Source organism: Leptodactylus fuscus, chromosome 1 (assembly GCF_031893055.1).
Source record: "Leptodactylus fuscus isolate aLepFus1 chromosome 1, aLepFus1.hap2, whole genome shotgun sequence".
NCBI lineage: Eukaryota > Metazoa > Chordata > Amphibia > Anura > Leptodactylidae > Leptodactylus > Leptodactylus fuscus.
In genome coordinates, this window is record NC_134265.1 from 1,930,773 (window position 1) to 1,958,373 (window position 27,601).

Here is a 27,601-nt window from a genome sequence, read left to right on the forward strand (position 1 = left end):
GAATAACACTGTACTGCCCACACAGTAATCATACAGGACACAGAGATACTATACAGAGCAACAAAGTATTGGCCCCCCTGCAATTCTGTCAGATAATACAATGAGTTTCTTACAAAGTTTCTTACAAGGCTCTGCTGGAATCTTAGACCCTTCTTCTTTGGCAAACTGCTCGCGGTCCCCCCTGAGATGTGAAGGGGGCCTTCTCCAAACTGCCACCAAGAGATCTCTCCCCCTCCCCCACAGGTGTTCTATGGGATTCAGGGCTGGACTCATTGCTGCCACTTTACAAGTCTCCAGGGCTTTCTCTCACCACCATTTTCTAGTGCTGACCTGAAGTGTGTTTTGGGTCCTTGTCCTGCTGGAAGAGCCCTGACCTCTGAGGGAGACCCGGCTTTCTCACACTGGGCCCTACATGATGCTGCACAATGTGTTGGTCGTCTTCAGACTTCATAATGCCATGCACACGGTCAAGCAGTCCAGTGCCAGAGGCAGCAAAGCAACCCCAAACCATCAGGGACCTCCGCCATGTCTGACTGTAGGGGGCGTCTTCTTCTCTTTTCCCTGTAATCTCTATGTTGAGGCCTTCTCCTACTTTTGTCTCCTCTGACCAGAGAACATTCTTCCAGAACGGTTTTGGCTTTCTCAGGTAAGTTTTGGCAAACTCCAGCCTGGCTTCTGTCTGTGGGTAAGAAGTGGGGTCTTCCGGGGTCTCCTACCATACAGTCCCTTCTCATTCAGACGCTGACACTGGATAGTACGGGGTGACACTGTTGTACCCTCGGACTGCAGGGCAGCTTGGACTTGTTTGGATGTTAGTCGAGGTTCTTTATCCGCCATCCGCACAATCTTGCGGTGAAATCTCTGGTCAATGTTTCTTTTGCGTCCACATCACGGGAGGTTAGCCACAGGGCCATGGGCTTTACACTTCTTACTGACACTGCGCACGGTAGACACAGGAACATTCAGGTCTTTGGAGATGGACTTGTAGCCTTGAGATTGCTCAGGCTTCCTCACAATTTTGCTTCTCAAGTCCTCAGACAGTTCTTTGGTCTTCTTTCTTTTCTCCATGCTCAATGTGGTCACACAAGGACACAGGACAGAGGTGGAGTCAACTTTAATCCATTTCACCTGGCTGCAAGTGTGATTTAGTTATTGCCACCACCTGTTAGGTGCCTCAGGTAAGTAACAGGTGCTGGTAATTACACAAATTACAGAAGCATCACATGATTCTTCAAACAGTGCCAATACTTTTGTCCACCCCCTTTTTTATGTTTGCTGTGGAATTATATCCAATTTGGCTTTTTGACAATTCTTTTTGTGACTGCAGCAGCAGAATAGTGAGCACAGCTCTGGGGTATAATACAGGATAAGTAACGTAATGTATGTACACAGTGACTGCACCAGCAGAATAGTGAGCGCAGCTCTGGAGTATAATACAAATCAAATCAAATCAAATAAAAAAAGCTTTATTGGCACGTCCGAATAGATATTTGGCATTGCCAAAGCTAGTAAAGTGTGTGTGTGGGGGGGGGGGGGGAGTTGGACTCGGGTGGGTGAGTGGTGGGGGTGGGGTGGGTGGTTTGGGGTATAACAGTCCATGGAGTCTCATCTTCCTCTTCGTTGGTGACCGTTATATGGGGAGGTGGGGTGGGGCGGGGCGGTTGGTTTAGGGTATAACAGTCCATGGAGTCTCATCTTCCTCTTCGTTGGTGACTGCTATATGGGGAGGTGGGGGTGGGTGGGGTGGGGGTGGGGCGGGTGTATTGGGATAAATATAACAGTCCGTGGAGTCTCATCTTCCTCTTATTTGGAGACAGCTGGACACGTATTGGGCAGCGATCTCCACAGTGGCCTCTTCTTCTCCCAGTAGGATGTAGAGTTTCCTCTTCTCCCAGTCTGGGATGTGGGCAGAGAGTCTTTGGTAGTAGACGGCCCTCACAGCTGAGTATTTGGTGCAGTGTAGCAGGAAGTGGGTCTGGTCTTCTAGGGCCCCCTGGTCACAGTGCTGGCACAGTCTCTTCTCCCATGGCTTGTACGTCTGCCTGTATCGCCCCGTCTCTATCTCTAGGTTGTGGGCGCTCAGTCTGTACCGGCTCAGGGTCTGTCTGTGCTTGGGGTGGCGTATTCTCTCCAGGTAGGTGGCCATGGTGTAGTCCCTTTGTAGGGATTGGTACACATTGGTGAGTTTCTTGGAGTTATTTATTTGGTTTCTCCATTCTTCAATGTACCGCTCTCTGTTTGCCTCTGTGGTCGCCTTTATTTCGGCCTTGGTTATCATCTGTTGGTGTTTTTGGTTTGGTGGTTGGCTGTTGTTTGGTTGGTGAGTGTCTGGTTTGCTCAGGTGGCTTAGCCATGCTTGGTGGTGGTAGGAGTCGGGCTTGCTCATCTGGATGTGTGCCTGGAAAGCTAGCGCCCTCTTCTGTATGGTGAGCCATAGGGGGAGTCTGCCTAGCTCTGCCCTGCAGGCCATGTTGGTGGTGTTGCGATGGACATGGAGCAGGTATTTGCAGAACTCCAGGTGGAAGTTCTCTGTTGGGCTGGAATCCCACCTTGACTGGTCTGGGTAGGTGGCTGGGCCCCAAACCTCACTGCCATATAGAAGGATCGGGGAGATGACAGCGTCAAATATCTTCAGCCAGACCCTCACCGGTGGTTTGAGGTGGTACAGTTGTCTTCTGATGGCGTAGAAGGTTCTGCAGGCTTTTGCTTTCAGGGTTTCTATTGCTGCTTTGAAGCTTCCTGATTGGCTGAGCTCCAGCCCCAGGTAGGTGTAGCTGTTGGTTTTCTCCAGTGTGGAGCCGTTCAGTGTGAATTGTGGGGTGGTGGAGGCTTTATTGTGGCCCTTCTTCTGAAATACCATGACTTTGGTCTTCTTCTGGTTGATGGGTAGGGCCCATGTGGTGCTGAATTTTTCCAGCACTGACAGGCTTTCTTGGAGGTCTTTCTCGGTGGGGGCCAGGAGTAGGAGGTCATCGGCATACAGCAGGAACTTCACCTCTCGATTGTTCAGGGTGAGGCCTGGGGTTGGTGAGGCCTCCAGGGCTGTAGCCAGTTCATTGATATAGATGTTGAAGAGCGTTGGGCTCAGGCTACAGCCTTGTCTGACCCCTCGGGCCTGTTGGAAGTATGCTGTCCTTTTCCCATTCACCTTCACACTGCACTGGTTTCCGGTGTAGGAGCTCTTGATGACGTCGTACGTTCTTCCTCCTATTCCACTCTCTAGGAGTTTGAGGAGTAGGCCTGGGTGCCATACTGAGTCGAACGCCTTCTACAGGAGAAGTAATGTAATGTATGTACACAGTGACTGTACCAGCAGAATAGTGAGCGCAGCTCTGGAGTATAATACAGGATAAGTAATGTAATGTATGTACACAGTGACTGTACCAGCAGAATAGTGAGCGCAGCTCTGGAGTATAATACAGGTTAAGTAATGTAATGTATGTACACAGTGACCAGCAGAATAGTGAGCGCAGCTCTGGAGTATAATACAGATCAGGTAGGTATATACTGTATAGTATTTGTTCAGTTTCTTTATGGTGTAGTTAGTATCTCACTATATACAATGTAAATATTTCTGAGGTCTTTGTAGATAACTGTACATGTAACTATTTGTGTCCCTCTTTGTTCATGTGATGACATTACCCCCGGCTCGGTCACATTTCTCCGCACACGGCTGCTTCTTACATGAGAATTTTTCATTGTTTCCGTAGCCCCGTTATTTGCATGGACTTCCTCCCAAGGTAATTGACATAAGACAGAAGCTCCTTCTCATGTTTGTTATCACGCTGAGCTGTAACATTGGAGGATTTGGGGCTATCACTTTTGTCTTTTGTCCTCCTGAGTTTGCTCTGTGACTATAGATGAACACATTAGAGCTCGGCCATTACTATCTGACATGAGATTTACCCCGGTCATTGCATTGCCATACACATCATATAGATCTTATCTTCACAATACTATCTGGATCATTCTAGAATTACTTAGCATACAGTCACTCCGCCAGTTTCCTGCACCGTCAGCAGGTTGTGATTTTCCGGGTCATCGCCCCTGCCTGACATTAACAAACAGGAAAGAATTACATTAGCAAATGTTACAGGTAATAAGGGGAAAACCCAAATCCAGTCTGAGAGACGAGAGCCAAAGCAAAGCTAAAGATGTGACGTGGAAATGTGACCAAGACCGGGCACAAGGATAAGATAAGACTGCGAGGAGATTATCGTAAGACATTTCTATAAGATGAGGCCACTCTTCTCTGTCTTGGCCCCACCAGCTGCTGATCCGTCCTTAGTAACAGTGCCATCAGGACAATCCCCTCACTAATGTCCATGCCGTCTGTCATTGTGGTCTCGATCATCACCCGGTGGTCACTAGATGGGATATAAAGAGTGGCTAGAAAGAAGAGAGTCATAGGGGAGGGGCATATAGGGGTGGAAGTGCATACTTGGCCCTGGGCACTGATGGGGCCACTAAGGTCCTTCGGCCAAGTAAAACATACCACTATTCTAAATGAAACCACGTAGAGAGGGGCCCCGGCACCCATTTCAGGTTTTGCATTAGGGTCCCGGAGCTTCAAGTTATTCCACTGCTTCACCCTAAAGTGGAGTGGCGTGAGAAGTGCCTGACGTCATACGAGGCTCTGACATGGACTTTTGTGATGGAGGTGACATGGACCTGTATGTATCTTTGCTGTGTGATGTCATTTGTTTCAGGCCATACCCATTTTGGGACACCCTTTGGGACACAATGGCCTCAGCGCTCCCCTATCATATTTTTTAGCTGGTGCCAGCACAAGCTCTAGTTTTTTTCATTGCTATCTTTTGGGACACATCCAACGTTTTCCATCTTTTCTTCCACTTTTGCGCAGCCGAGGTCATAGTTTTATAGTGAGAGGGCAATACCAAAGGGTCACACTGATCAGGACCAAGCGTCGCCCCCAAGTCCCAGAGGAGAGGAAACAGATGCGCGCTTACCAAGATGCCTTCAAAAAGATCCTTTATTCAAAACCAAACCACAATGCGTTTCGGGGCTGCAGGTTTCCCCTTTCTCAAGGGAATATTGGTCCTTTTGTGTTGACATTGGCAGACGTGTTTCCAGCGCTGCTGATGCCAGTGGCCACTATTTGCAGAGCCCTGAATCAGGGGAGCCACACAGCTGCGTTACTGTGTCCTGTAGCAAGTATCCCACTGGATGGCTCCTCACTAACTACAACTGGGCAGCATTACTAGTGACAAGGGCGCCCGCTTTGGGTAGAATAGCACATTGTTCCTGTATAGCACATGTACTGACTCTGGGGGCTCACTGCTTTATTAACTTGTATCGTGGCCTAAGTGCTCAGTAACTTTCACTATGTCGTCTCTAGCACCAGGTCAGATGTTGTATAATTACTAATCATTGTATTATCCCCAAAGTCCAGTCTTCAGGGCACTGCTATCTTTGCAATTTGCTGCCCGCTGCTTGTTACTAAGAGCTTTCTCTTCCCTTGCAGCTTAGGATGCTGAGACGTAATTGCTAGACGTCTCCTTTCTCAGGCGCGTTCCCAGCCCCTTCCTCCCTGACAGCAGCAGAGCATGTGTGTGAGCAGCAGATGGCACTGAGCCAGTATTGCAGGCAGCAAACCACAGGTACAATATGGTATTTTGAGACCCACCATTGGAGGCTCATGACTTGTGCCGCCTTCTGGAGCCCTTTGAGGAGGCCACCAAATTCGTCCATAGGAACAACTACAGCAATGTGATTCCTTTGTCATATATCTTACAGGAAACGCTCATGCAGAGGTGAACAGAAGAGGAGGATTAGCTTCTGCCTCTTGGTCATTACCCTGTGACTACCGGGGATCTGCACAAACAACGGCATAAACAATTGGCTCTGGATTGTTGGGGTGGAGGACTGTTAGACTCGAGGAGGAGGAGGAGGAGGAGGAGGAGGAGGAAGACGTTCTTGTGTAGGTGGGTGTTGATATTCCACAGACTATAGAGTGATACAGTGCAGAGCATGACATAGCTGACAGGAGGTGTAACTGAGGAGAGGAGTATTGAGATTTTTCCAACACAGTGGACATTGATCTTATTTGTGTGGACATGATGGGAGATGACCACGCCAGCCAAGACAAACCACGACAGGCCCCTGGGTCCATGAGTCCATGCACATACTTGTAAGCGTTCAACCCCAGATTATTATTATTTTTTTGTAGAGTTTTGCCCATCACTGGGTTGGAACACCAAAATCCTCCTCCCCTCAATTGCACCTCCTGTCAGTTATTTCATGCTGAGGTCAGTCTTGCTCTATATTCGGCTCGCTACCCAGATGGGAATCAGACATCTATTTAGCTCCACCCACTGTCAGACATGTGACTTAATGGCTCTACCCTGAAAATCCTGTAAGCATTATCTAGACTCCCATAATGCATTGCTTATATGTCCTATAAATGGATGTCCGGGGGTCACAAACTTACTCAGGCTTCTCTGGGAGTCCCAGTGTATTTATTAGTTGTTGAGTTGTGGCTCATACAATAATCTGACATATTATACAGCACATACATGAGGAGTGTTAGCACCACATGTTCCATCACATCAATACATAATGTCTAAAAATGGCTAAAATGTTGCGGACCCATCCTAAGAATGTATCAGTATCGGAGTGTTGGGGCTGACAGCTGCACAGAGAATGGGCCAGGGCGCAGACAGCACTGTTCTCTGTGTAGTGGCCAGACAAGGTACTGCAGATCAACTTGCATTCACTTGAATATGAGCTAAGAGACAAGGATCATCCACCACACAGAGAACAGCGCTCTCTGCTACCTGCTCCATTCTCTGTGTATCAGAAGACTGAAAAGATTGGCTCAATGGGGTGCCAGCTGTAAACCCTCAACAATCAGATATTGGTGACCAATTTTTAGGATAGGTCATTACATTTTTTAGTCCTGACAACCCCTTCAAAGTGAATCATATGAGTCCTTCGATGACATCATGGAGACCTGCAGAGGTAGATGGCGAACCCAGCAGGCCGGTGACACAGGAAAAGCCTGAAATCATTGAGGACTTTATTACGGGTGTGCACTGGGGTGCAGAGGACTTGGTGCAGATTTTGGCTTGTGGGGGTTCAATCTTTTATATAGTGAGGGATCTTCCCATCTTACTCAGTGGTGACACATCACATATATGATGGTGAGAATTGTTGGGCCCCAGCACTGACTCAGTTCTCCGTCTTTCCCTCAGAGTGACGCGTCCGACCAGCACTGCTGCAATTCCCTTCACAACCAGATGGGGGCGATGTCAGGACTGCCCAGTAATCCTATAGCCATGGTATTATATCTAAGCAATCCTCCATCACTTTCTGCTGTGACCATCACTTCATTGCCTTCCATAGCAATAATATCCCGTGTCCCACAACCTGAACTGTGGATATTCAGTGTCACGGTACACTTTCTTTATAGTTATAGAGACGAGATTCCTTTCACAGACGCACGTCTTCCTTTCTGAGCATCTCTCGGACATCAGATTGCCATTTCTGATTTGCCAGCAGGTTCCCCTTCCAGTCCTAAAAAGATTGTTACAATTACAAATGATAATAAAGTTATGTCCAGATATCTTAGGCTGTGTCTGTATCAGTATCTCATCATACAGCAACTATCTGGTGACCCAGAACCCGCCCACCCTAGTGGTACAGCCACCGATACATGGAGGTCGGGAAGCTTCATGGGTGCTGGCCCATTATCTCATATATACAGTGCCTACAAGTAGTATTCAACCCCCTGCAGATTTAGCAGGTTTACACATTCTGCAGTAACTTGGCATTGTGACATTTGGACTGTAGTTCAGCCTGGAAGTGTGAAATGCTCTGCAGCAGAATGTTATTTCTTTGTTTATTTTTTTTTTAAATTGTGAAAAGTTTCTTCCGAGGGTCATTTATTATTCAACCCCTCAAACCACCAGAATTCTGTTTGGTTCTCCTAAAGTATTAAGAAGTAGTTCAGGCACAAAGAACAATGAGCTTCACATGTTTGGATTAATTCTCTCTTTTTCCAGCCTTTTCTGACTATTTAAGACCCTCCCCAAACTTGTGAGCAGCACTCATACATGGTCAACATGGGAAAGACAAAGGAGCATTCCAAGGCCATCAGAGACAAGATGGTGGAGGGTCACAAGGCTGGCAAGGGGTACAAAACCCTTTCCAAGGAGTTGGGCCTACCTGTCTCCACTGTTGGGAGCATCATCCGGAAGTGGAAGGCTTATGGGACTACTGTTAGCCTTCCACGGCCTGGACAGCCTTTGAAAGTTTCCTCCCGTGCCGAGGCCAGGCTTGTCCGAAGAGTCAAGGCTAACCCAAGGACAACAAGGAAGGAGCTCTGGGAAGATCTCATGGCAGTGGGGTCATTGGTTTCAGTCAATACCATAAGTAACGTACTCCACCACAATGGCCTCCGTTCCAGACGAGCCCATAAGGTACCTTTACTTTCAAAGCGTCATGTCAAGGCTCATCTACAGTTTGCTCATGATCACTTGGAGGACTCTGAGACAGACTGGTTCAAGGTTCTCTGGTCTGATGAGACCAAGATCGAGATCTTTGGTACCAACCACACACGTGACGTTTGGAGACTGGATGGCACTACATACGACCCCAAGAATACCATCCCTACAGTCAAGCATGGTGGTGGCAGCATCATGCTGTGGGGCTGCTTCTCAGCCAAGGGGCCTGGCCATCTGGTCCGCATCCATGGGAAGATGGATAGCACGGCCTACCTGGAGATTTTGGCCAAGAACCTCCGCTCCTCCATCAAGGATCTTAAGATGGGTCGTCATTTCATCTTCCAACAAGACGACGACCCAAAGCACACAGCCAAGAAAACCAAGGCCTGGTTCAAGAGGGAAAAAATCAAGGTGTTGCAGTGGCCTAGTCAGTCTCCTGTCCTTAACCCAATTGAAAACTTGTGGAAGGAGCTCAAGATTAAAGTCCACATGAGACACCCAAAGAACCTAGATAACCTGGAGAAGATCTGCATGGAGGAGTGGGCCAAGATAACTCCAGAGACCTGTGCCGGCCTGATCAGCTCTTATAAAAGACGATTATTAGCTGTAATTGCAAACAAGGGTTATTCCACAAAATATTACACCTAGGGGTTGAATAATAATTGACCCACACTTTTATGTTTAAAATTTATTAAAATTTAACTGAGCAACATAACTTTTTGGTTTGTAAGATTTATGCATCTGTTACTAAATCCTGCTCTTGTTTGAAGTTTGAAGGCTCTAACTTATTTATATCTTATCAAACCTGCTAAATCTACAGGGGGTTGAATACTACTTGTAGGCACTGTATATATATATATATATATATATATATATATATATATCTTTTTCTATCTCTCTCTCTCGTTCTTCTCCTGTCTCATCTCCCCTCTTCCCTCTCTTATTTTCTCCTTCTCTCCTCTTTCCTCCTCATCTATACTTCTCTCCCACTCTCCTCCTTCCTTCTTTCCTATTCCTCTCCTCTAATTCTTTACTCTTCTATCATCCCTTCCTCATGTCTTTCCTCCGCTCTCCTTCCTCTCTTCTGTCTTTTCTTTCTTTCTTTCTTTCTTTCTTTCTTTCTTTCTTTCTTTCTTTCTTTCTTTCTTTCTTTCTTTCTTTCTTTCTTTCTTTCTTTCTTTCTTTCTTTCTTCTCTCTCCTCTTTCCTCCTGCTCAGCCTTCCTTATTCTCTCCTCTCTCCTCTTTCTTCCTTCTCTTCTCTTTTCTCCCCCTTATCCCTCCTTCTTCTCTCCTCTCTCCTCTTTCTTACTTTTCTCCTCTTTCCTCCTCCTCAGCCCTCCTTCTTCTCTCCTTTCCTCTCTTTTTTCCATCTCTCCTCTTTCCTCCTCCTCAGCCCTCCTTCGTCTCTCCTCTTTCCTCCTCCTCAGCCCTCCTTCTTCTCTCCTGTTTCCTCCCCCTCAGCCCTCCTTCGTCTCTCCTCTTTCCTCCTCCTCAGCCCTCCTTCTTCTCTCCTGTTTCCTCCCCCTCAGCCCTCCTTCGTCTCTCCTCTTTCCTCCTCCTCAGCCCTCCTTCGTCTCTCCTGTTTTCTCCTCAAACCTCCTTCATCTCTCCTCTTTCCTCCTCCTCCTCCGCCCTCCTTCGTCTCTCCTGTTTTCTCCTCCTCAAACCTCCTTCATCTCTCCTCTTTCCTCCTCCTCCTCAGCCCTCCTTCTTCTCTCCTCTTTCATCTCTCTCCTCTTTCCTCCTCCTCCTCCACCCTCCTTCATCTCTCTCCTCTTTCCTCCTCCTCCCCCTCAGCCCTCCTTCATCTCTCTCCTCTTTCCTCCTCCTCCCCCTCAGCCCTCCTTCTTCTCTCCTCTTTCCTCCTCCTCCTCAGCCCTCCTTCTTCTCTCCTCTTTCCTCCTCCTCCTCCACCCTCCTTCATCTCTCTCCTCTTTCCTCCTCCTCCTCCTCAGCCCTCCTTCTTCACTCCTCTTTCCTCCTCCTCCTCCACCCTCCTTCATCTCTCTCCTCTTTCCTCCTCCTCCTCCTCAGCCCTCCTTCTTCACTCCTCTTTCCTCCTCCTCCTCCACCCTCCTTCATCTCTCTCCTCTTTCCTCCTCCTCCTCCTCAGCCCTCCTTCTTCTCTCCTCTTTCCTCCTCCTCCTCAGCCCTCCTTCGTCTCTCCTGTTTTCTCTTCCTCAGTCCTCCTTACTCCTCTCTCTTCTCTTTAAGGTGTCTTCTATAGAAGATATTTAGTACCCTTGGTCTAATATGTAATATACTGTCCTTGCATACAAGGTAATAATCTGGAGACAGATCTGCTTGGTGTGACCTCTGACTGCCTTATTACTGAATGAAGCAAATACAGGCAGAGAACATGGGGCCAATATAAAATACCCCAGAAATGTGTGTAGAAGTGAAGCTGCTTTTAGTAGAACATTGTTAGACTCACCACTGGTACTGATTCGGCCATTCCCAGGATGATTGGTAATTGTTCCATCTTAGTTCCTTCCCTACCCAGCATTCTCCCATTTTATTAGACAGAGAAGCCTAGAAACAATGACACATTATAATCAAGATGGGTTCTACTAATACTGGACAGAGAGCAGGGACACCGGGGACAAAGAGTAGAGACATCCGGGACAGAGAGCAGGGACACCGGGGACAGGGAGCAGAGACATCCGGGACAGAGAGCAGAGACACTGGGACAGAGAGCAGGGACACTGGGACAGAGAGCAGGGACACTGGGGACAGAGAGCAGAGACACCAGGGACAGAGAGCAGAGACATCCGGGACAGAGAGCAGGGACATCTGGGACAGAGAGCAGGGACACCCGGGACAGAGAGCAGAGACACTGGGACAGAGAGCAGGGACACCCGGGACAGAGAGCAGAGACACTGGGACAGAGAGCAGGGACACTGGGGACAGAGAGCAGAGACACCAGGGACAAAGAGCAGGGACACTGGAGACAGAGACAAGGGACACTGAGGACAGAGAGCAGGGACACTGGGGACAGAGACAAGGGACACCAGGGACAGAAAGCAGAGACACCGGGGACAGAGACAAGGGACACCGGGGACAGAGAGCAGGGACACTGGGGACAGAGAGTAGTGACACCGGGGACAGAGACAAGGGACACCGGGGACAGAGAGAAGGGACACTGAGGACAGAGAGCAGTGACACCGGGGACAGAAAGCAGTGACACCGGGGACAGAGACAAGGGACACCGGGGACAGAGAGAAGGGACACTGGGGACAGAGAGCAGTGACACTGGGGACAGAAAGCAGTGACACCCAGGATAGAGAGCAGGGACACCTGGGATAGAGAGCAGGGACACTGAGGACAGAGAGCAGGGACATCGGGGATAGAGAGCAGGGACACTGGGGACAGAGAGCAGGGACACCGGGGACAGAAAGCAGTGACACAGGAGACAGAGGCAAGGGACACCGGGGACAGAGAGCAGGGACACTAGGGACAGAGAGCAGTGACACCCAGGATAGAGAGCAGGGACACTGAGGACAGAGAGCAGGGACACCCAGGATAGAGAGCAGGGACACTGAGGACAGAGAGCAGGGACACCTGGGATAGAGAGAAGGGACACTGAGGACAGAGAGCAGGGACATCGGGGATAGAGAGCAGGGACACTGGGGACAGAGAGCAGGGACACCGGGGACAGAGAGCAGGGACACCGGGGACAGAAAGCAGTGACACCGGAGACAGAGGCAAGGGACACCGGGGACAGAGAGCAGGGACACCGGGGACAGAGAGCAGGGACACTAGGGACAGAGAGCAGTGACACCCAGGATAGAGAGCAGGGACACTGAGGACAGAGAGCAGGGACACCTGGGATAGAGAGAAGGGACACTGAGGACAGAGAGCAGGGACACTGGGGACAGAGACAAGGGACACCAGGGACAGAAAGCAGAGACACCGGGGACAGAGAGCAGGGACATCTGGGACAGAGAGCAGGGACACCCTAATTTGTTATCTAATAAGACGGATTCGGGGATCGGTGTAACCGTTTGGAATCTATTTGATCCCAAATGTTTTTTATTGTTAAACGGTTTGTAGCTCGGCAGATCCCGGGCGCAGATGTGACCCGAGCGTTACTATGTTCTATGAAGGCCATGCAATAACATGGATCACTTAGAATGTGTAAGCTATAGAGAGAGAGCAGTCACATGGCTGAGCAGTAAAACTCTCATTGGATCGCTGGTTGTACCTGAAGTACGGGGTCACTCCACTGCACAACGACAAGGTTAGCCTCCTTCTTTTTACAAAACTCATCACATTGTGACCAACTTCCCTCTTCATCTGTGATGAGTAAACATTTTCTACCAACCAGAATCCAATTTACAGGGCAAATATCTGCAAAATAGCGAAATATAAGAGTTATTTCCTGACGCCGAGGTGGAAGTGTAGAATACTGAGTGTATATATCACAAGACCATGCACCGTGTATAATATGACCATGGACCGTATATCACATGACTATGAACCATATATCACAAGACCATGGATCATATATCACATGACTATGAACCGTATATCACATGACCGTGCACCGTATAGTATATGCATCATATATCAGATGGTCATGGACTGTACGTCACATGACCATGCACCATATCATATGACGATGGACCAGGGCTGTACCTCTAATGAGGCGGCGTGACTCCATGAGGATAGTATGGCGTCCACAGATGGGGGTTGTGCTCACAGCCCAACACCGTGCAGGACTGGTACGAATGCTCTATATTATACCATTACCATCCCCCCAGCTAGGACAGCATGGCTCAACATGCGGCATGGAAGAGAAACCTACATGGAAATGCGGACTTCTTCGTTCAAGGAGATGATTTCTGGCGTCAATTGCTGATGTGTGAAGATGCTACAGCTGACTGGTATTTCTCTCTATTACTGTGGACACGTGGGACACTGTTACAGCCTGGGAACCATCACCCACCTACCCCAGGAGTTATGGAAGCTTGGCAAGAGAGCAGCACCATGTATACCTGGATGGTCTCTGACTTCCTTGGGGCAGTAGAACACAGTGGTAAGGAGGAGGAGGAGGACGGCTTGTGATGAAGGACATTTGGGGCATTTTTTGTGGTTAAAAGGACAATAGTGCTGATGCAAGATACCGAACTATCAGCTGTGAGCAGGAGATCTCACCACCTACCAAGAACTACCACATGTTATCATGATAGTTGCATATGTCCCCCACCTCTGCAAAAAAATTCTGCTTGTTATATCCACATGCTGTGACCCCCCTCCTCGTGTCCTACAACCAAGTCGGCTGTATTATTATTATTATTATTATTATTATTATTATTATTATTATTATTAATAACATCACTCCGCACAGAAAACTAAATGATCCTGCAGTATGTCTGTGTTTCTTTTTTTTTTAGTTGCTCTGATTCCTAGCATTTCTCTATCTGCCATGAGCTTCTATGTGTTTCTCTCTTGTTATATACTACTGTACCATCTATGAAACTGTATCACTGACATTTCCCCATTGTGGGACTATTAAAGTGTTAGACGGCAGGTCTGTAGCTCATCGTTTAGATTTATGGACGGGTCATTTAGAGCCCAGACGTTGCGGCCCAGGTGAGGGGATTTACAGGTGGTGTCGCCCCCGGCAGGAGGATTATGGGATAAATTGTTCTATCCACATAGGACTCATCTCTTCTAGTCCTGATGAAGGTCCATGTAGGACGGCCCAGGGAACGATAGCAGTTCTATAACATCTGAGAAGCCTCAATGTTCTGAGTGGTCAGACTAGTGTGTATGATGGCCTAGTAATCGGTCCTGTCTCTCCCACCCACCCCACCACTTACCTTCCCACTGACTTAGCTGTGACTTGGCTTCTCTCAGCATCTTCTCGGCACTTTCCAGCTCCTTCTGGACATTGCTTGAGATGTTGGTTTGTTCCTGGAGCTGGTCTTTGGTTTGTCGTAGTGAGGAGGCGAGCCGCTCTGTGTCCTCGGTCATCTGCTCCACTCTCCGCTGAGTCTCTTGTAGGTCTCTCCGCAGGGTGCTCAGGACCTTCTCCTTACTCTGCAGGTTCTCCATTAGACTTTCATTCATTGCTTGGTGATCTGCCATGAGGTCCTGAAGTTCACTGGACACATGAAGATCTGGAGGAGCAAAACCCAATATTGTCCCGATAAATTCTTCACCACAATCGCCAAAACAACAAACTTTCTAATTGTTATTATTTTTTTGTGAGCGTGAAAGTGGTGACGGCTTCTACATGTCCTCAATTCCCACCCCAGACCCAGAGAGACATCTCCGCAGTCCTGGACCCTGAAGACTCCGTAGCTTCATTGCTATTAGAGGAGCTATCGAAGGTGAAGTTTCCCTGTCAGAGATCAGAAATATATTAATGTATACTTGGCAACTCCCCCAAAGTGTCCAGGAGACTCTACCAATAGTGAAGATGTCCTGCACACCCGGGAGAGTTACCCATATCCTCTGTCCTGCTCAACCATCCCTAAGATATCCCATGTCAAAGTGTCATGACATTGGGGCACCCTATGTGACAGCTGAGCCCCAATCTCAGGCCTCAGTGTCCCCCGGGGCCAGTGACATCACCAGGAGGTAGGAAGAGGCTGGAGGACAGTCCGATAGTGGTCCGGAGGTCACATCAGAGCCCTGGAGAGGGCACTCTATAGGGGCTCCGCCACCCGAGAAGTTCACCAATCATAAGACTGAAGAGTATCTCTAACGTCATCTGCACATACAGTCACAGCTACAGTCGAGCTTCTGCCTGGGTGAGGGCCCTGACCACCACTGGCCACAGACTCCATATTGTTAGGTCTGGCAGATGTAATATAGAGTAGGGGGTGTTACTAGTAGTCAGGGGATCTCATGGGGAAATATGAAGCACAAAAGACTCCTAAGAGGCCGGCGGGAGGTGACGGTGGCCGGGGTCATTCACAACTGAAGGAAGGAGGAGGAACTAGGAACCATCTCACCCCGATCTACCCCTACTGCTTAGTCATGGCCAAAGCATTGCCTCATGGGACGGTGCCCTGGAGCCACATTCACTAGTCACTAAGCTGTGCCACTAAAACACTAAAGGGTCCTCGATGAATGTATCCAAGCTCAGATTAAGACCTCAATGAATGTATCCAAGGTCAGATTGGCACCTCGATGAATGTATCCAAGGTCAGATTGGCACCTCGATGAATGTATCCAAGCTCATATTGGGACCTCTATGAATGTATCCAAGCTCAGATTGAGACCTCGATGAATGTATCCAAGCTCATATTGGGACCTCTATGAATATATCCAAGTTCAGATTAAGACCTCAATGAATGTATCCAAGCTCAGATTGAGACCTCGATGAATGTATCCAAGCTCAAATTGGGACCTCTATGAATGTATCCAAGCTCAGATCGGGACCTCGCTGAATGTATCAAAGCTCAGATTGAGACCTTAATGAATGTATCCAAGGTCAGATCGGGACCTCTATGAATGGGACCTCTATGAATGTATCCAAGCTCAGCTTGAGACCTCGATGAATGTATCCAAGCTCAAATTGGGACCTCTATGAATGTATCCAAGCTCAGATCGGGACTTCTATGAATGTATCCAAGCTCAGATTGAGACCTCGATGAATGTATCCAAGCTCAAATTGGGACCTCTATGAATGTATCCAAGCTCAGATCGGGACCTCTATGAATGTATCCAAGCTCAGATTGGGACCTCTATGAATGTATCCAAGCTCAGATCGGGACCTCGCTGAATGTATCAAAGCTCAGATTTAGACCTCGATGAATGTATCCAAGCTCAGCTCTATGAATGTATCCAAGTTCAGATTGGGACCTATATGAATATATCCAAGGTCAGATTGGATACCTCCTACTGCTCATGCACTCATTTGCTCTGATTAAAGAGTTTAATGCATACTTTTGCTTTTTTGGGGCAGAGGTTTAACATTTTGGGGATTTTACTTACATTTCATTGTCCTTTCAATGGTGACTGCAGAAAGTAATAGACAAAGCAGCAGGAAGAGAAGAGCCAAGTGCGGAGCCCAATGTCCAAGCCCTAAAACAGAGAACATTAGTGAGGACAAGTATCAGGGCAATATGGGGTTAGGTCAGGAGCAGAGGGGGCGATGGAGAGAGTCCAGGGGGTATTCAGTATAGGAGAGAGTCCTCTAGTCAGGGGGTATTCAGTATAGATCGGGGGCGATGGAGAGAGTCGCCTAGTCAGGGGGTATTCAGTATAGAACAGAGGGGGCGATGGAGAGAGTCCTCTAGTCAGGGAGTATTCAGTATAGAACAGAGGGGGCGATGGAGAGAGTCGCCTAGTCAGGGAGTATTCAGTATAGAACAGAGGGGGCGATGGAGAGAGTCGCCTAGTCAGGGAGTATTCAGTATAGAACAGAGGGGGCGATGGAGAGAGTCGCCTAGTCAGGGGGTATTCAGTATAGAACAGAGGGGGCGATGGAGAGAGTCCTCTAGTCAGGGAGTATTCAGTATAGAACAGAGGGGGCGATGGAGAGAGTCCTCTAGTCAGGGGGTATTCAGTATAGAACAGAGGGGGCGATGGAGAGAGTCGCCTAGTCAGGGGGTATTCAGTGTAGAACAGAGGGGGCGATGGAGAGAGTCGCCTAGTCAGGGGGTATTCAGTATAGAACAGAGGGGGCGATGGAGAGAGTCGCCTAGTCAGGGGGTATTCAGTATAGAACAGAGGGGGCGATGGAGAGAGTCCTCTAGTCAGGGGGTATTCAGTATAGAACAGAGGGGGCGATGGAGAGAGTCCTCTAGTCAGGGAGTATTCAGTATAGAACAGAGGGGGCGATGGAGAGAGTCCTCTAGTCAGGGAGTATTCAGTGTAGAACAGAGGGGACGATGGAGAGAGTCCTCTAGTCAGGGAGTATTCAGTATAGAACAGAGGGGGCGATGGAGAGAGTCCTCTAGTCAGGGAGTATTCAGTATAGAACAGAGGGGGCGATGGAGAGAGTCCTCTAGTCAGGGAGTATTCAGTATAGAACAGAGGGGGCGATGGAGAGAGTCGCCTAGTCAGGGGGTATTCAGTATAGAACAGAGGGGGCGATGGAGAGAGTCGCCTAGTCAGGGGGTATTCAGTATAGAACAGAGGGGGCGATGGAGAGAGTCGCCTAGTCAGGGGGTATTCAGTATAGAACAGAGGGGGCGATGGAGAGAGTCGCCTAGTCAGGGGGTATTCAGTATAGAACAGAGGGGGCGATGGAGAGAGTCGCCTAGACAGGGGGTATTCAGTGTAGAACAGAGGGGGCGATGGAGAGAGTCCTCTAGTCAGGGAGTATTCAGTATAGAACAGAGGGGGCGATGGAGAGAGTCCTCTAGTCAGGGAGTATTCAGTATAGAACAGAGGGGGCGATGGAGAGAGTCGCCTAGTCAGGGGGTATTCAGTATAGAACAGAGGGGGCGATGGAGAGAGTCGCCTAGTCAGGGGGTATTCAGTATAGAACAGAGGGGGCGATGGAGAGAGTCCTCTAGTCAGGGAGTATTCAGTATAGAACAGAGGGGGCGATGGAGAGAGTCGCCTAGTCAGGGGGTATTCAGTATAGAACAGAGGGGGCGATGGAGAGAGTCGCCTAGTCAGGGGGTATTCAGTATAGAACAGAGGGGGCGATGGAGAGAGTCGCCTAGTCAGGGAGTATTCAGTATAGAACAGAGGGGGCGATGGAGAGAGTCGCCTAGTCAGGGGGTATTCAGTATAGAACAGAGGGGGCGATGGAGAGAGTCCTCTAGTCAGGGGGTATTCAGTATAGAACAGAGGGGGCGATGGAGAGAGTCCTCTAGTCAGGGGGTATTCAGTATAGAACAGAGGGGGCGATGGAGAGAGTCCTCTAGTCAGGGAGTATTCAGTATAGAACAGAGGGGGCGATGGAGAGAGTCCTCTAGTCAGGGGGTATTCAGTGTAGAACAGAGGGGACGATGGAGAGAGTCGCCTAGTCAGGGGGTATTCAGTACAGAGCAGGGGTGATGCTCCAACAAGCCATTGGGCCACAGCTCCGTCCTCTCCTTCCTGCACTCTCCATAGACATCAGTTAAGTCTTGTAAGACACCGGTGAGTGCTGGAGGACCCGGGTGATAAATCTGTTGTACCTGCGCCCTGTCTAGTCCAGGATTACGCCCTCACTTTGTTGGATTAGTTTATTCTCTCGTCAGAGAAGGTGCAGAAATGAATGATTGTGAGGTAAGACCTGTAAACCATTTTTTTAAATGTAAATTACCCAGAATTCAGGTGCATTTTCAATACTAAATCTGCCTTCCTCTCTACAAAGCGGAGGGATCAGGAGACATGACCCCCGTCCCCCTGTCCGCCTGACTCCCTGACCCATGTTACTTGTCTCTACATTTACCTAGCAGACAATTATTGTCAGCTCAGGTTCTCATCTCAATGATCCTTCACATACAAGAGGACGGCTGCCACCGACAGAACTAACCACTGAGTCACAAACAGTGCAAACCACTGAGCCATCCACAGCATTAACCACTGAGCCACCAACAACGGTAACCACTGTGCCGCCATTCTAACTGAGGCAAACACATTGTATCACTGATATGTTGCACATTTACTCAGTAGTGATAGATTTCCCCATCTGCCTGGTTGTACATGATTCTGTGCTGCTGCTATAGTTTAGTTTTCTGTCCTACCTGTTAGCAGTAGACGACATCTCCCACCAGGGGGCGCCTCAGGTTCCTTTTTCTCTGCAGCTGGTTTAGCAACATTTTCATAGGTGACATCTAAGTAGTCATTGTCTCCCTCGGCTGAGGCCTCTGTAACACATGAGGGGGAATCTAATCACACCACATATATACCGACATAATATGGCATACAGGAACAGACAAAAAAAACCTCAAAATAATGTGCACAGTGGCAGTATACAGAAGTGTGAGGCTGTGTGTGATTGTATACAATGGTGTGAGGCTGTGTGTGACTGTATACAGAAGTGTGAGGCTGTGTGTGACTGTATACAGAAGTGTGAGGCTGTGTGTGACTGTATACAATGGTGTGAGGCTGTGTGTGACAGTATACAATGGTGTGAGGCTGTGTGTGATAGTATACAATGCTGTGAGGCTGTGTGTGACAGTATATAATGGTGTGAGGCTGTGTGTGACAGTATACAATGGTGTGAGGCTGTGTATGATAGTATACAATGGTGTGAGGCTGTGTGACAATATACAATGGTGTGAGGCTGTGTGTGACAGTATACAGAAGTGTGAGGCTGTATGTGACAGTATTCAATGGTGTGAGGCTGTGTGTGACTGTATACAGAAGTGTGAGGCTGTGTGTGACAGTATTCAATGGTGTGAGGCTGTGTGTGACAGTATACAATGGTGTGATGCTGTGTATGATAGTATACAATGGTGTGAGGCTGTGTGTGACAGTATTCAATGGTGTGAGGCTGTGTGTGACTGTATACAGAAGTGTGAGGCTGTGTGTGACAGTATTCAATGGTGTGAGGCTGTGTGTGACAGTATACAATGGTGTGAGGCTGTGTGTGACAGTATACAATGGTGTGAGGCTGTGTATGATAGTATACAATGGTGTGAGGCTGTGTGTGACAGTATTCAATGGTGTGAGGCTGTGTGTGACAGTATACAATGGTGTGAGGCTGTGTGTGACAGTATACAATGGTGTGAGGCTGTGTATGATAGTATACAATGGTGTGAGGCTGTGTGTGACAGTATACAATGGTGTGAGGCTGTGTGACAGTATACAATGGTGTGAGGCTGTGTGTGACAGTATACAGAAGTGTGAGGCTGTGTGTGACAGTATACAATGGTGTGAGGCTGTGTGTGACTGTATACAGAAGTGTGAGGCTGTGTGTGACAGTATTCAATGGTGTGAGGCTGTGTGTGACAGTATACAGTGGTGTGATGCTGTGTATGATAGTATACAATGGTGTGAGGCTGTGTGTGACAGTATACAATGGTGTGAGGCTGTGTGTGACAGTATACAATGGTGTGAGGCTGTGTGTGACAGTATACAATGGTGTGAGGCTGTGTGTGACAGTATACAATGGTGTGAGACTGTTTGTGACAGTATATAATGGTGTGAGGCTGTGTATGATAGTATACAATGGTGTGAGGCTGTGTGTGACTGTATACAATGGTGTGAGGCTGTTTGTGACAGTAAACAATGGTGTGAGGCTGTGTGTGACAGTATACAATGGTGTGATGCTGTGTATGATAGTATACAATGGTGTGAGGCTGTGTGTGACAGTATACAATGGTGTGAGGCTGTGTGTGACAGTATACAATGGTGTGAGGCTGTGTATGATAGTATACAATGGTGTGAGGCTGTGTGTGACAGTATACAATGGTGTGAGGCTGTGTGTGACAGTATACAATGGTGTGAGGCTGTGTGTGACTGTATACAATGGTGTGAGGCTGTGTGTGACTGTATACAATGGTGTGAGGCTGTGTATGATAGTATACAATGGTGTGAGGCTGTGTGTGACAGTATACAATGGTGTGAGGCTGTGTGTGACTGTATACAATGGTGTGAGGCTGTGTGTGACTGTATACAATGGTGTGAGGCTGTGTGTGACTGTATACAGAAGTGTGAGGCTGTGTGTGACAGTATACAATGGTGTGAGGCTGTGTATGATAGTATACAATGGTGTGAGGCTGTGTGTGACTGTATACAATGGTGTGAGGCTGTGTGTGACTGTATACAGAAGTGTGAGGCTGTGTGTGACAGTATACAATGGTGTGAGGCTGTGTGTGACTGTATACAATGCTGTGAGGCTGTTTGTGACTGTATACAATGGTGTGAGGCTGTGTATGATAGTATACAATGGTGTGAGGCTGTGTGTGACTGTATACAATGCTGTGAGGCTGTGTGTGACTGTATACAATGGTGTGAGGCTGTGTGTGACTGTATATAATGGTGTGAGGCTGTGTGTGACTGTATACAATGGTGTGAGGCTGTGTGTGACAGTATACAATGGTGTGAGGCTGTGTGTGACAGTATACAATGGTGTGAGGCTGTGTGTGACAGTATACAATGGTGTGAGGCTGCGTGTGACTGTATACAATGGTGTGAGGCTGTGTGTGACAGTATACAGAAGTGTGAGGCTGTGTGTGACAGTATACAATGGTGTGAGGCTGTGTGTGACAATATACAATGGTGTGAGGCTGTGTGTGACAGTATACAATGGTGTGAGGCTGCGTGTGACTGTATACAATGGTGTGAGGCTGTGTGTGACAGTATACAATGGTGTGAGGCTATGTGTGACAGTATACAATGGTGTGAGGCTGTGTATGATAGTATACAATGGTGTGAGGCTATGTGTGTGACAGTATACAATGGTGTGAGGCTGCGTGTGACTGTATACAATGGTGTGAGGCTGTGTGTGACAGTATACAATGGTGTGAGGCTGTGTGTGACAGTATACAAATCAAATCAAATCAAAAAATGCTTTATTGGCACGTCCGAATAGGTATTTGGCATTGCCAAAGCTAGTAAAGTGGGCGGGGGGGGGGGGAGTTGGGTTGGGTGAGTGGCGGGGGTGGGGTGGGTGGTTTGGGGTATAACAGTCCGTGGAGTCTCATCTTCCTCTTCGTTGGAGACTGCTATATGGGGAGGTGGGGGTGGGGCGGGTGTTTTGGGATAAATATAACAGTCCGTGGAGTCTCATCTTCCTCTGGTTTGGTGACAGCTGGACACGTATTGGGCAGCGATCTCCACAGTGGCCTCTTCTTCTCCCAGTAGGATGTAGAGTTTCCTCTTCTCGTCTGCAGATATGAAGTCTGGGATGTGGGCAGACAGTCTTTGGTAGTAGACGGCCCTCATAGCTGAGTATTTGGTGCAGTGTAGCAGGAAGTGGGTCTGGTCTTCTAGGGCCCCCTGGTCACAGTGCTGGCACAGTCTCTTCTCCCGTGGCTTGTACGTCTGCCTGTATCGCCCCGTCTCTATCTCTAGGTTGTGGGCGCTCAGTCTGTACCGGCTCAGGGTCTGTCTGTGCTTGGGGTGGCGTATTCTCTCCAGGTAGGTGGCCATGGTGTAGTCCCTTTGTAGGGATTGGTACACATTGGTGAGTTTCTTGGAGTTATTTATTTCGTTTCTCCATTCTTCAATGTACCGCTCTCTGTTTGCCTCTGTGGTCGCCTTTATTTCGGCCTTGGTTATCATCTGTTGGTGTTTTTGGTTTGGTGGTTGGCTGTTGTTTGGTTGGTGAATGTCTGGTTTGCTCAGGTGGCTTAGCCATGCTTGCTGGTGGTAGGAGTCGCTCCCCTGGATGTGTGCCTGGAAAGCTAGCGCCCTCTTCTGTATGGTGAGCCATAGGGGGAGTCTGCCTAGCTCTGCCCTGCAGGCCATGTTGGTGGTGTTGCGATGGACATGGAGCAGGTATTTGCAGAACTCCAGGTGGAAGTTCTCTGTTGGGCTGGAATCCCACTGTGACTGGTCTGGGTAGGTGGCTGGGCCCCAAACCTCACTGCCATAGAGAAGGATCGGGGAGATGACTGCGTCAAATCTCTTCAGCCAGACCCTCACCGGTGGTTTGAGGTGGTACAGTTGTCTTCTGATGGCGTAGAAGGTTCTGCAGGCTTTTGCTTTCAGGGTTTCTATTGCTGCTTTGAAGCTTCCTGATTGGCTGAGCTCCAGCCCCAGGTAGGTGTAGCTGTTGGTTTTCTCCAGTGTGGAGCCGTTCAGTGTGAATTGTGGGGTGGTGGAGGCTTTATTGTGGCCCTTCTTCTGGAATACCATGACTTTGGTCTTCTTCTGGTTGATGGGTAGGGCCCATGTGGTGCTGAATTTTTCCAGCACTGACAGGCTTTCTTGGAGGTCTTTCTCGGTGGGGGCCAGGAGTAGGAGGTCATCGGCATACAGCAGGAACTTCACCTCTCGATTGTTCAGGGTGAGGCCTGGGGTTGGTGAGGCCTCCAGGGCTGTAGCCAGTTCATTGATATAGATGTTGAAGAGCGTTGGGCTCAGGCTACAGCCTTGTCTGACCCCTCGGGCCCGTTGGAAGTATGCGGTCCTTTTCCCATTCACCTTCACACTGCACTGGTTTCCGGTGTAGGAGCTCTTGATGACGTCGTACGTTCTTCCTCCTATTCCACTCTCTAGGAGTTTTAGAAGTAGGCCTGGGTGCCATACTGAATCAAACGCCTTCTTAAAGTCCACGAAGCAGGCGAATATCTTGCCTCTTCTGGTGTTGTGGACGTGCGTCTTGATGAGGCTGTGCAGGGTGTAGATATGGTCTGTGGTGCGATGGTGTGAGGCTGTGTGTGACAGTATATAATAGTGTGAGGCTGTGTGTGACTGTATACAATGGTGTGAGGCTGTGTGTGTGACAGTATATAATAGTGTGAGGCTGTGTGTGACTGTATACAATGGTGTGAGGCTGTGTGTGACTGTATACAATGGTGTGAGGCTGTGTGTGACAGTATAAAATGGAGTGAGGCTGTGTGTGACTGTATACAGAAGTGTGAGGCTGTGTGTGACTGTATACAATGGTGTGAGGCTGTGTGTGACTGTATACAATGGTGTGAGGCTGTGTGTGACTGTATACAATGGTGTGAGGCTGTGTGTGACAGTATACAATGGTGTGAGGCTGTGTGTGACAGTATACAATGGTGTGAGGCTGTGTGTGACTGTATACAATGGTGTGAGGCTGTGTGTGACAGTATACAATGGTGTGAGGCTGTGTGTGACTGTATACAATGGTGTGAGGCTGTGTGTGACAGTATACAATGGTGTGAGGCTGTGTGTGTGACAGTATATAATAGTGTGAGGCTGTGTGTGACAGTATACAATGGTGTGAGGCTGTGTGTGACTGTATACAGAAGTGTGAGGCTGTGTGTGACTGTATACAATGGTGTGAGGCTGTGTGTGACAGTATATAATGGTGTGAGGCTGTTTGTGACAGTATACAATGGTGTGAGGCTGTGTGTGACAGTATAAAATGGAGTGAGGCTGTGTGTGACTGTATACAGAAGTGTGAGGCTGTGTGTGACTGTATACAATGGTGTGAGGCTGTGTGTGACTGTATACAATGGTGTGAGGCTGTTTGTGACAGTATACAATGGTGTGAGGCTGTGTGTGACAGTATAAAATGGTGTGAGGCTGTGTGTGACAGTATATAATGGTGTGAGGCTGTGTATGATAGTATACAATGGTGTGAGGCTGTGTGACAGTATACAATGGTGTGAGGCTTTGTGTGACAGTATACAGAAGTGTGAGGCTGTGTGTGACAGTATACAATGGTGTGAGGCTGTTTGTGACAGTATACAATGGTGTGAGGCTGTGTGTGACTGTATACAGAAGTGTGAGGCTGTGTGTGACAGTATACAATGGTGTGAGGCTGTGTGTGACAGTATACAATGGTGTGAGGCTGTGTGTGACAGTATACAATGGTGTGAGGCTGTGTGTGACAGTATACAATGGTGTGAGGCTGTGTATGATAGTATACAATGGTGTGAGGCTGTGTGTGACAGTATACAATGGTGTGAGGCTGTGTGTGACAGTATACAATGGTGTGAGGCTGTGTGTGACAGTATACAATGGTGTGAGGCTGTGTGTGACTGTATACAATGGTGTGAGGCTGTGTGTGACAGTATACAATGGTGTGAGGCTGTGTGTGACAGTATAAAATGGTGTGAGGCTGTGTGTGACTGTATACAGAAGTGTGAGGCTGTGTTTGACAGTATACAATGGTGTGAGGCTGTGTGTGACAGTATAAAATGGTGTGAGGCTGTGTGTGACTGTATACAGAAGTGTGAGGCTGTGTGTGACAGTATACAATGGTGTGAGGCTGTGTGTGACTGTATACAATGGTGTGAGGCTGTGTGTGACTGTATACAATGATGTGAGACTATGTGTGTGACAGTATACAATGGTGTGAGGCTGTGTGTGACTGTATACAATGGTGTGAGGCTGTGTGTGACTGTATACAATGGTGTGAGGCTGAGTGTGACTGTATATAATGGTGTGAGGCTGTGTGTGACAGTATACAATGGTGTGAGGCTGTGTGTGACAGTATACAATGGTGTGAGGCTGTGTGTGACTGTATACAATGGTGTGAGGCTGTGTGTGACTGTATACAATGATGTGAGACTATGTGTGTGACAGTATACAATGGTGTGAGGCTGTGTGTGACAGTATACAATGGTGTGAGGCTGTGTGTGACTGTATACAATGGTGTGAGGCTGAGTGCGACAGTATACAATGGTGTGAGGCTGTGTGTAACTGTATACAATGATGTGAGACTATGTGTGTGACAGTATATAATGGTGTGAGGCTGTGTGTGACAGTATACAATGGTGTGAGGCTGTGTGTGACTGTATACAATGGTGTGAGACTATGTGTGTGACAGTATACAATGGTGTGAGGCTGTGTGTGACTGTATACAATGGTGTGAGGCTGTGTGTGACTGTATACAATGGTGTGAGACTATGTGTGTGACAGTATACAATGGTGTGAGGCTGTGTGTGACAGTATACAATGGTGTGAGGCTGTTTGTGACTGTATACAGAAGTGTGAGGCTGTTTGTGACTGTATACAGAAGTGTGAGACTATGTGTGTGACAGTATACAATGGTGTGAGGCTGTGTGTGACAGTATACAATGGTGTGAGGCTGTGTGTGACTGTATACAATGGTGTGAGGCTGAGTGCGACAGTATACAATGGTGTGAGGCTGTGTGTAACTGTATACAATGATGTGAGACTATGTGTGTGACAGTATACAATGGTGTGAGGCTGTGTATGATAGTATACAATGGTGTGAGGCTGTGTGTGACTGTATACAATGGTGTGAGGCTGTGTATGATAGTATATAATGGTGTGAGGCTGTGTGTGACAGTATACAGAAGTGTGAGGCTGTGTGTGACAGTATACAATGGTGTGAGGCTGTGTGTGACAGTATATAATGGCGTGAGGCTGTTTGTGACAGTATACAATGGTGTGAGGCTGTGTGTGACTGTATACAGAAGTTTGAGGCTGTGTGTGACTGTATACAATGGTGTGAGGCTGTGTGTGACTGTATACAGAAGTTTGAGGCTGTGTGTGACAGTATATAATGGCGTGAGGCTGTTTGTGACAGTATACAATGGTGTGAGGCTGTGTGTGACAGTATACAATGGTGTGAGGCTGTTTGTGACACTATACAATGGAGTGAGGCTGTGTGTGACTGTATACAGAAGTTTGAGGCTGTGTGTGACTGTATACAATGGTGTGAGGCTGTGTGTGACAGTATATAATGGCGTGAGGCTGTTTGTGACAGTATACAATGGTGTGAGGCTGTGTGTGACAGTATACAATGGTGTGAGGCTGTGTGTGACAGTATACAATGGTGTGAGGCTGTGTGTGACAGTATACAATGATGTGAGACTATGTGTGTGACAGTATACAATGGTGTGAGGCTGTGTGTGACAGTATATAATGGCGTGAGGCTGTTTGTGACAGTATACAATGGTGTGAGGCTGTGTGTGACAGTATACAATGGTGTGAGGCTGTGTGTGACAGTATACAATGATGTGAGACTATGTGTGTGACTGTATACAATGATGTGAGACTATGTGTGTGACAGTATATAATGGTGTGAGGCTGTATACACATACACATATATTCACATGCCTATACACATATACAATCATATACACATAGTAACAAACCCTCAGCTGTGATATAAGGTCTCTATACTGAACCTGTCCCCACACTCCTCTCCTTATCTCCATCACCCCCAGACCAGTCCCGATGAGACAATCCCACCATGCACTGACAGATCAGACATTACCGGCCGAGCTCATCACCCATCGTGAGATCTCAGCAAACCTCAGGTCGGCGTAAGTCACAGCAGCCTCCGCCATGTCTGTCCGGATCACCAGCCGAGAACGGAGAAAGAGGAAACAAAATCACAATAACCCAGAATAAATAATCCCGATAGAGAAGAGAAAGTGAGAGTGACGCTACAGGAAACACCCGGCGGACCACAAGAGCCAGCCAGAGAGACGAGAAGAACTTCTCACTATGACTAATGTCAGCGCTGCGGGGGCAACGGACTGAAGAGGTGACAAGTCCTAGTACAATAACAATAGTATGTACTATATATATATATATATATATATATATATATAATGTCCTGTATGAGAGAGTACTGAATACAATAACATGCACTGTATATACAGTATATATA

At 48.0% G+C, this 27,601-nt stretch overlaps 1 protein-coding gene across 1 annotated transcript; it reads right to left on the reverse strand.

The window, feature by feature from the left end:
* Positions 1 to 6,451: 6,451 nt before the first annotated feature.
* Positions 6,452 to 27,281, reverse strand: LOC142191420 (uncharacterized). Its single transcript, XM_075262348.1, has 7 exons — positions 27,203 to 27,281; positions 19,110 to 19,232; positions 16,417 to 16,506; positions 14,292 to 14,591; positions 12,671 to 12,816; positions 10,901 to 10,998; positions 6,452 to 7,536 (listed from the first exon to the last, which is right to left on the reverse strand). The coding sequence occupies exons 1-7, from the start codon at positions 27,273 to 27,275 to the stop codon at positions 7,350 to 7,352; spliced, it is 1,017 nt and encodes a 338-aa protein (XP_075118449.1). The 5' UTR covers positions 27,276 to 27,281; the 3' UTR covers positions 6,452 to 7,349.
* Positions 27,282 to 27,601: the final 320 nt, after the last annotated feature.

Bases quoted from the DNA above. Each gene is read 5' to 3' on its own strand.
- LOC142191420 (XM_075262348.1), bottom strand. From the start codon at position 27,275: ATGGCGGAGGCTGCTGTGACTTACGCCGACCTGAGGTTTGCTGAGATC. The intron at 19,233-27,202 runs GTAATGTCTGAT...CATGTGTTACAG, and splicing joins ATGGGTGATGAGCTCGGCCG to AGGCCTCAGCCGAGGGAGAC. The intron at 16,507-19,109 runs GTAGGACAGAAA...TCTCTGTTTTAG, and splicing joins ATGTCGTCTACTGCTAACAG to GGCTTGGACATTGGGCTCCG.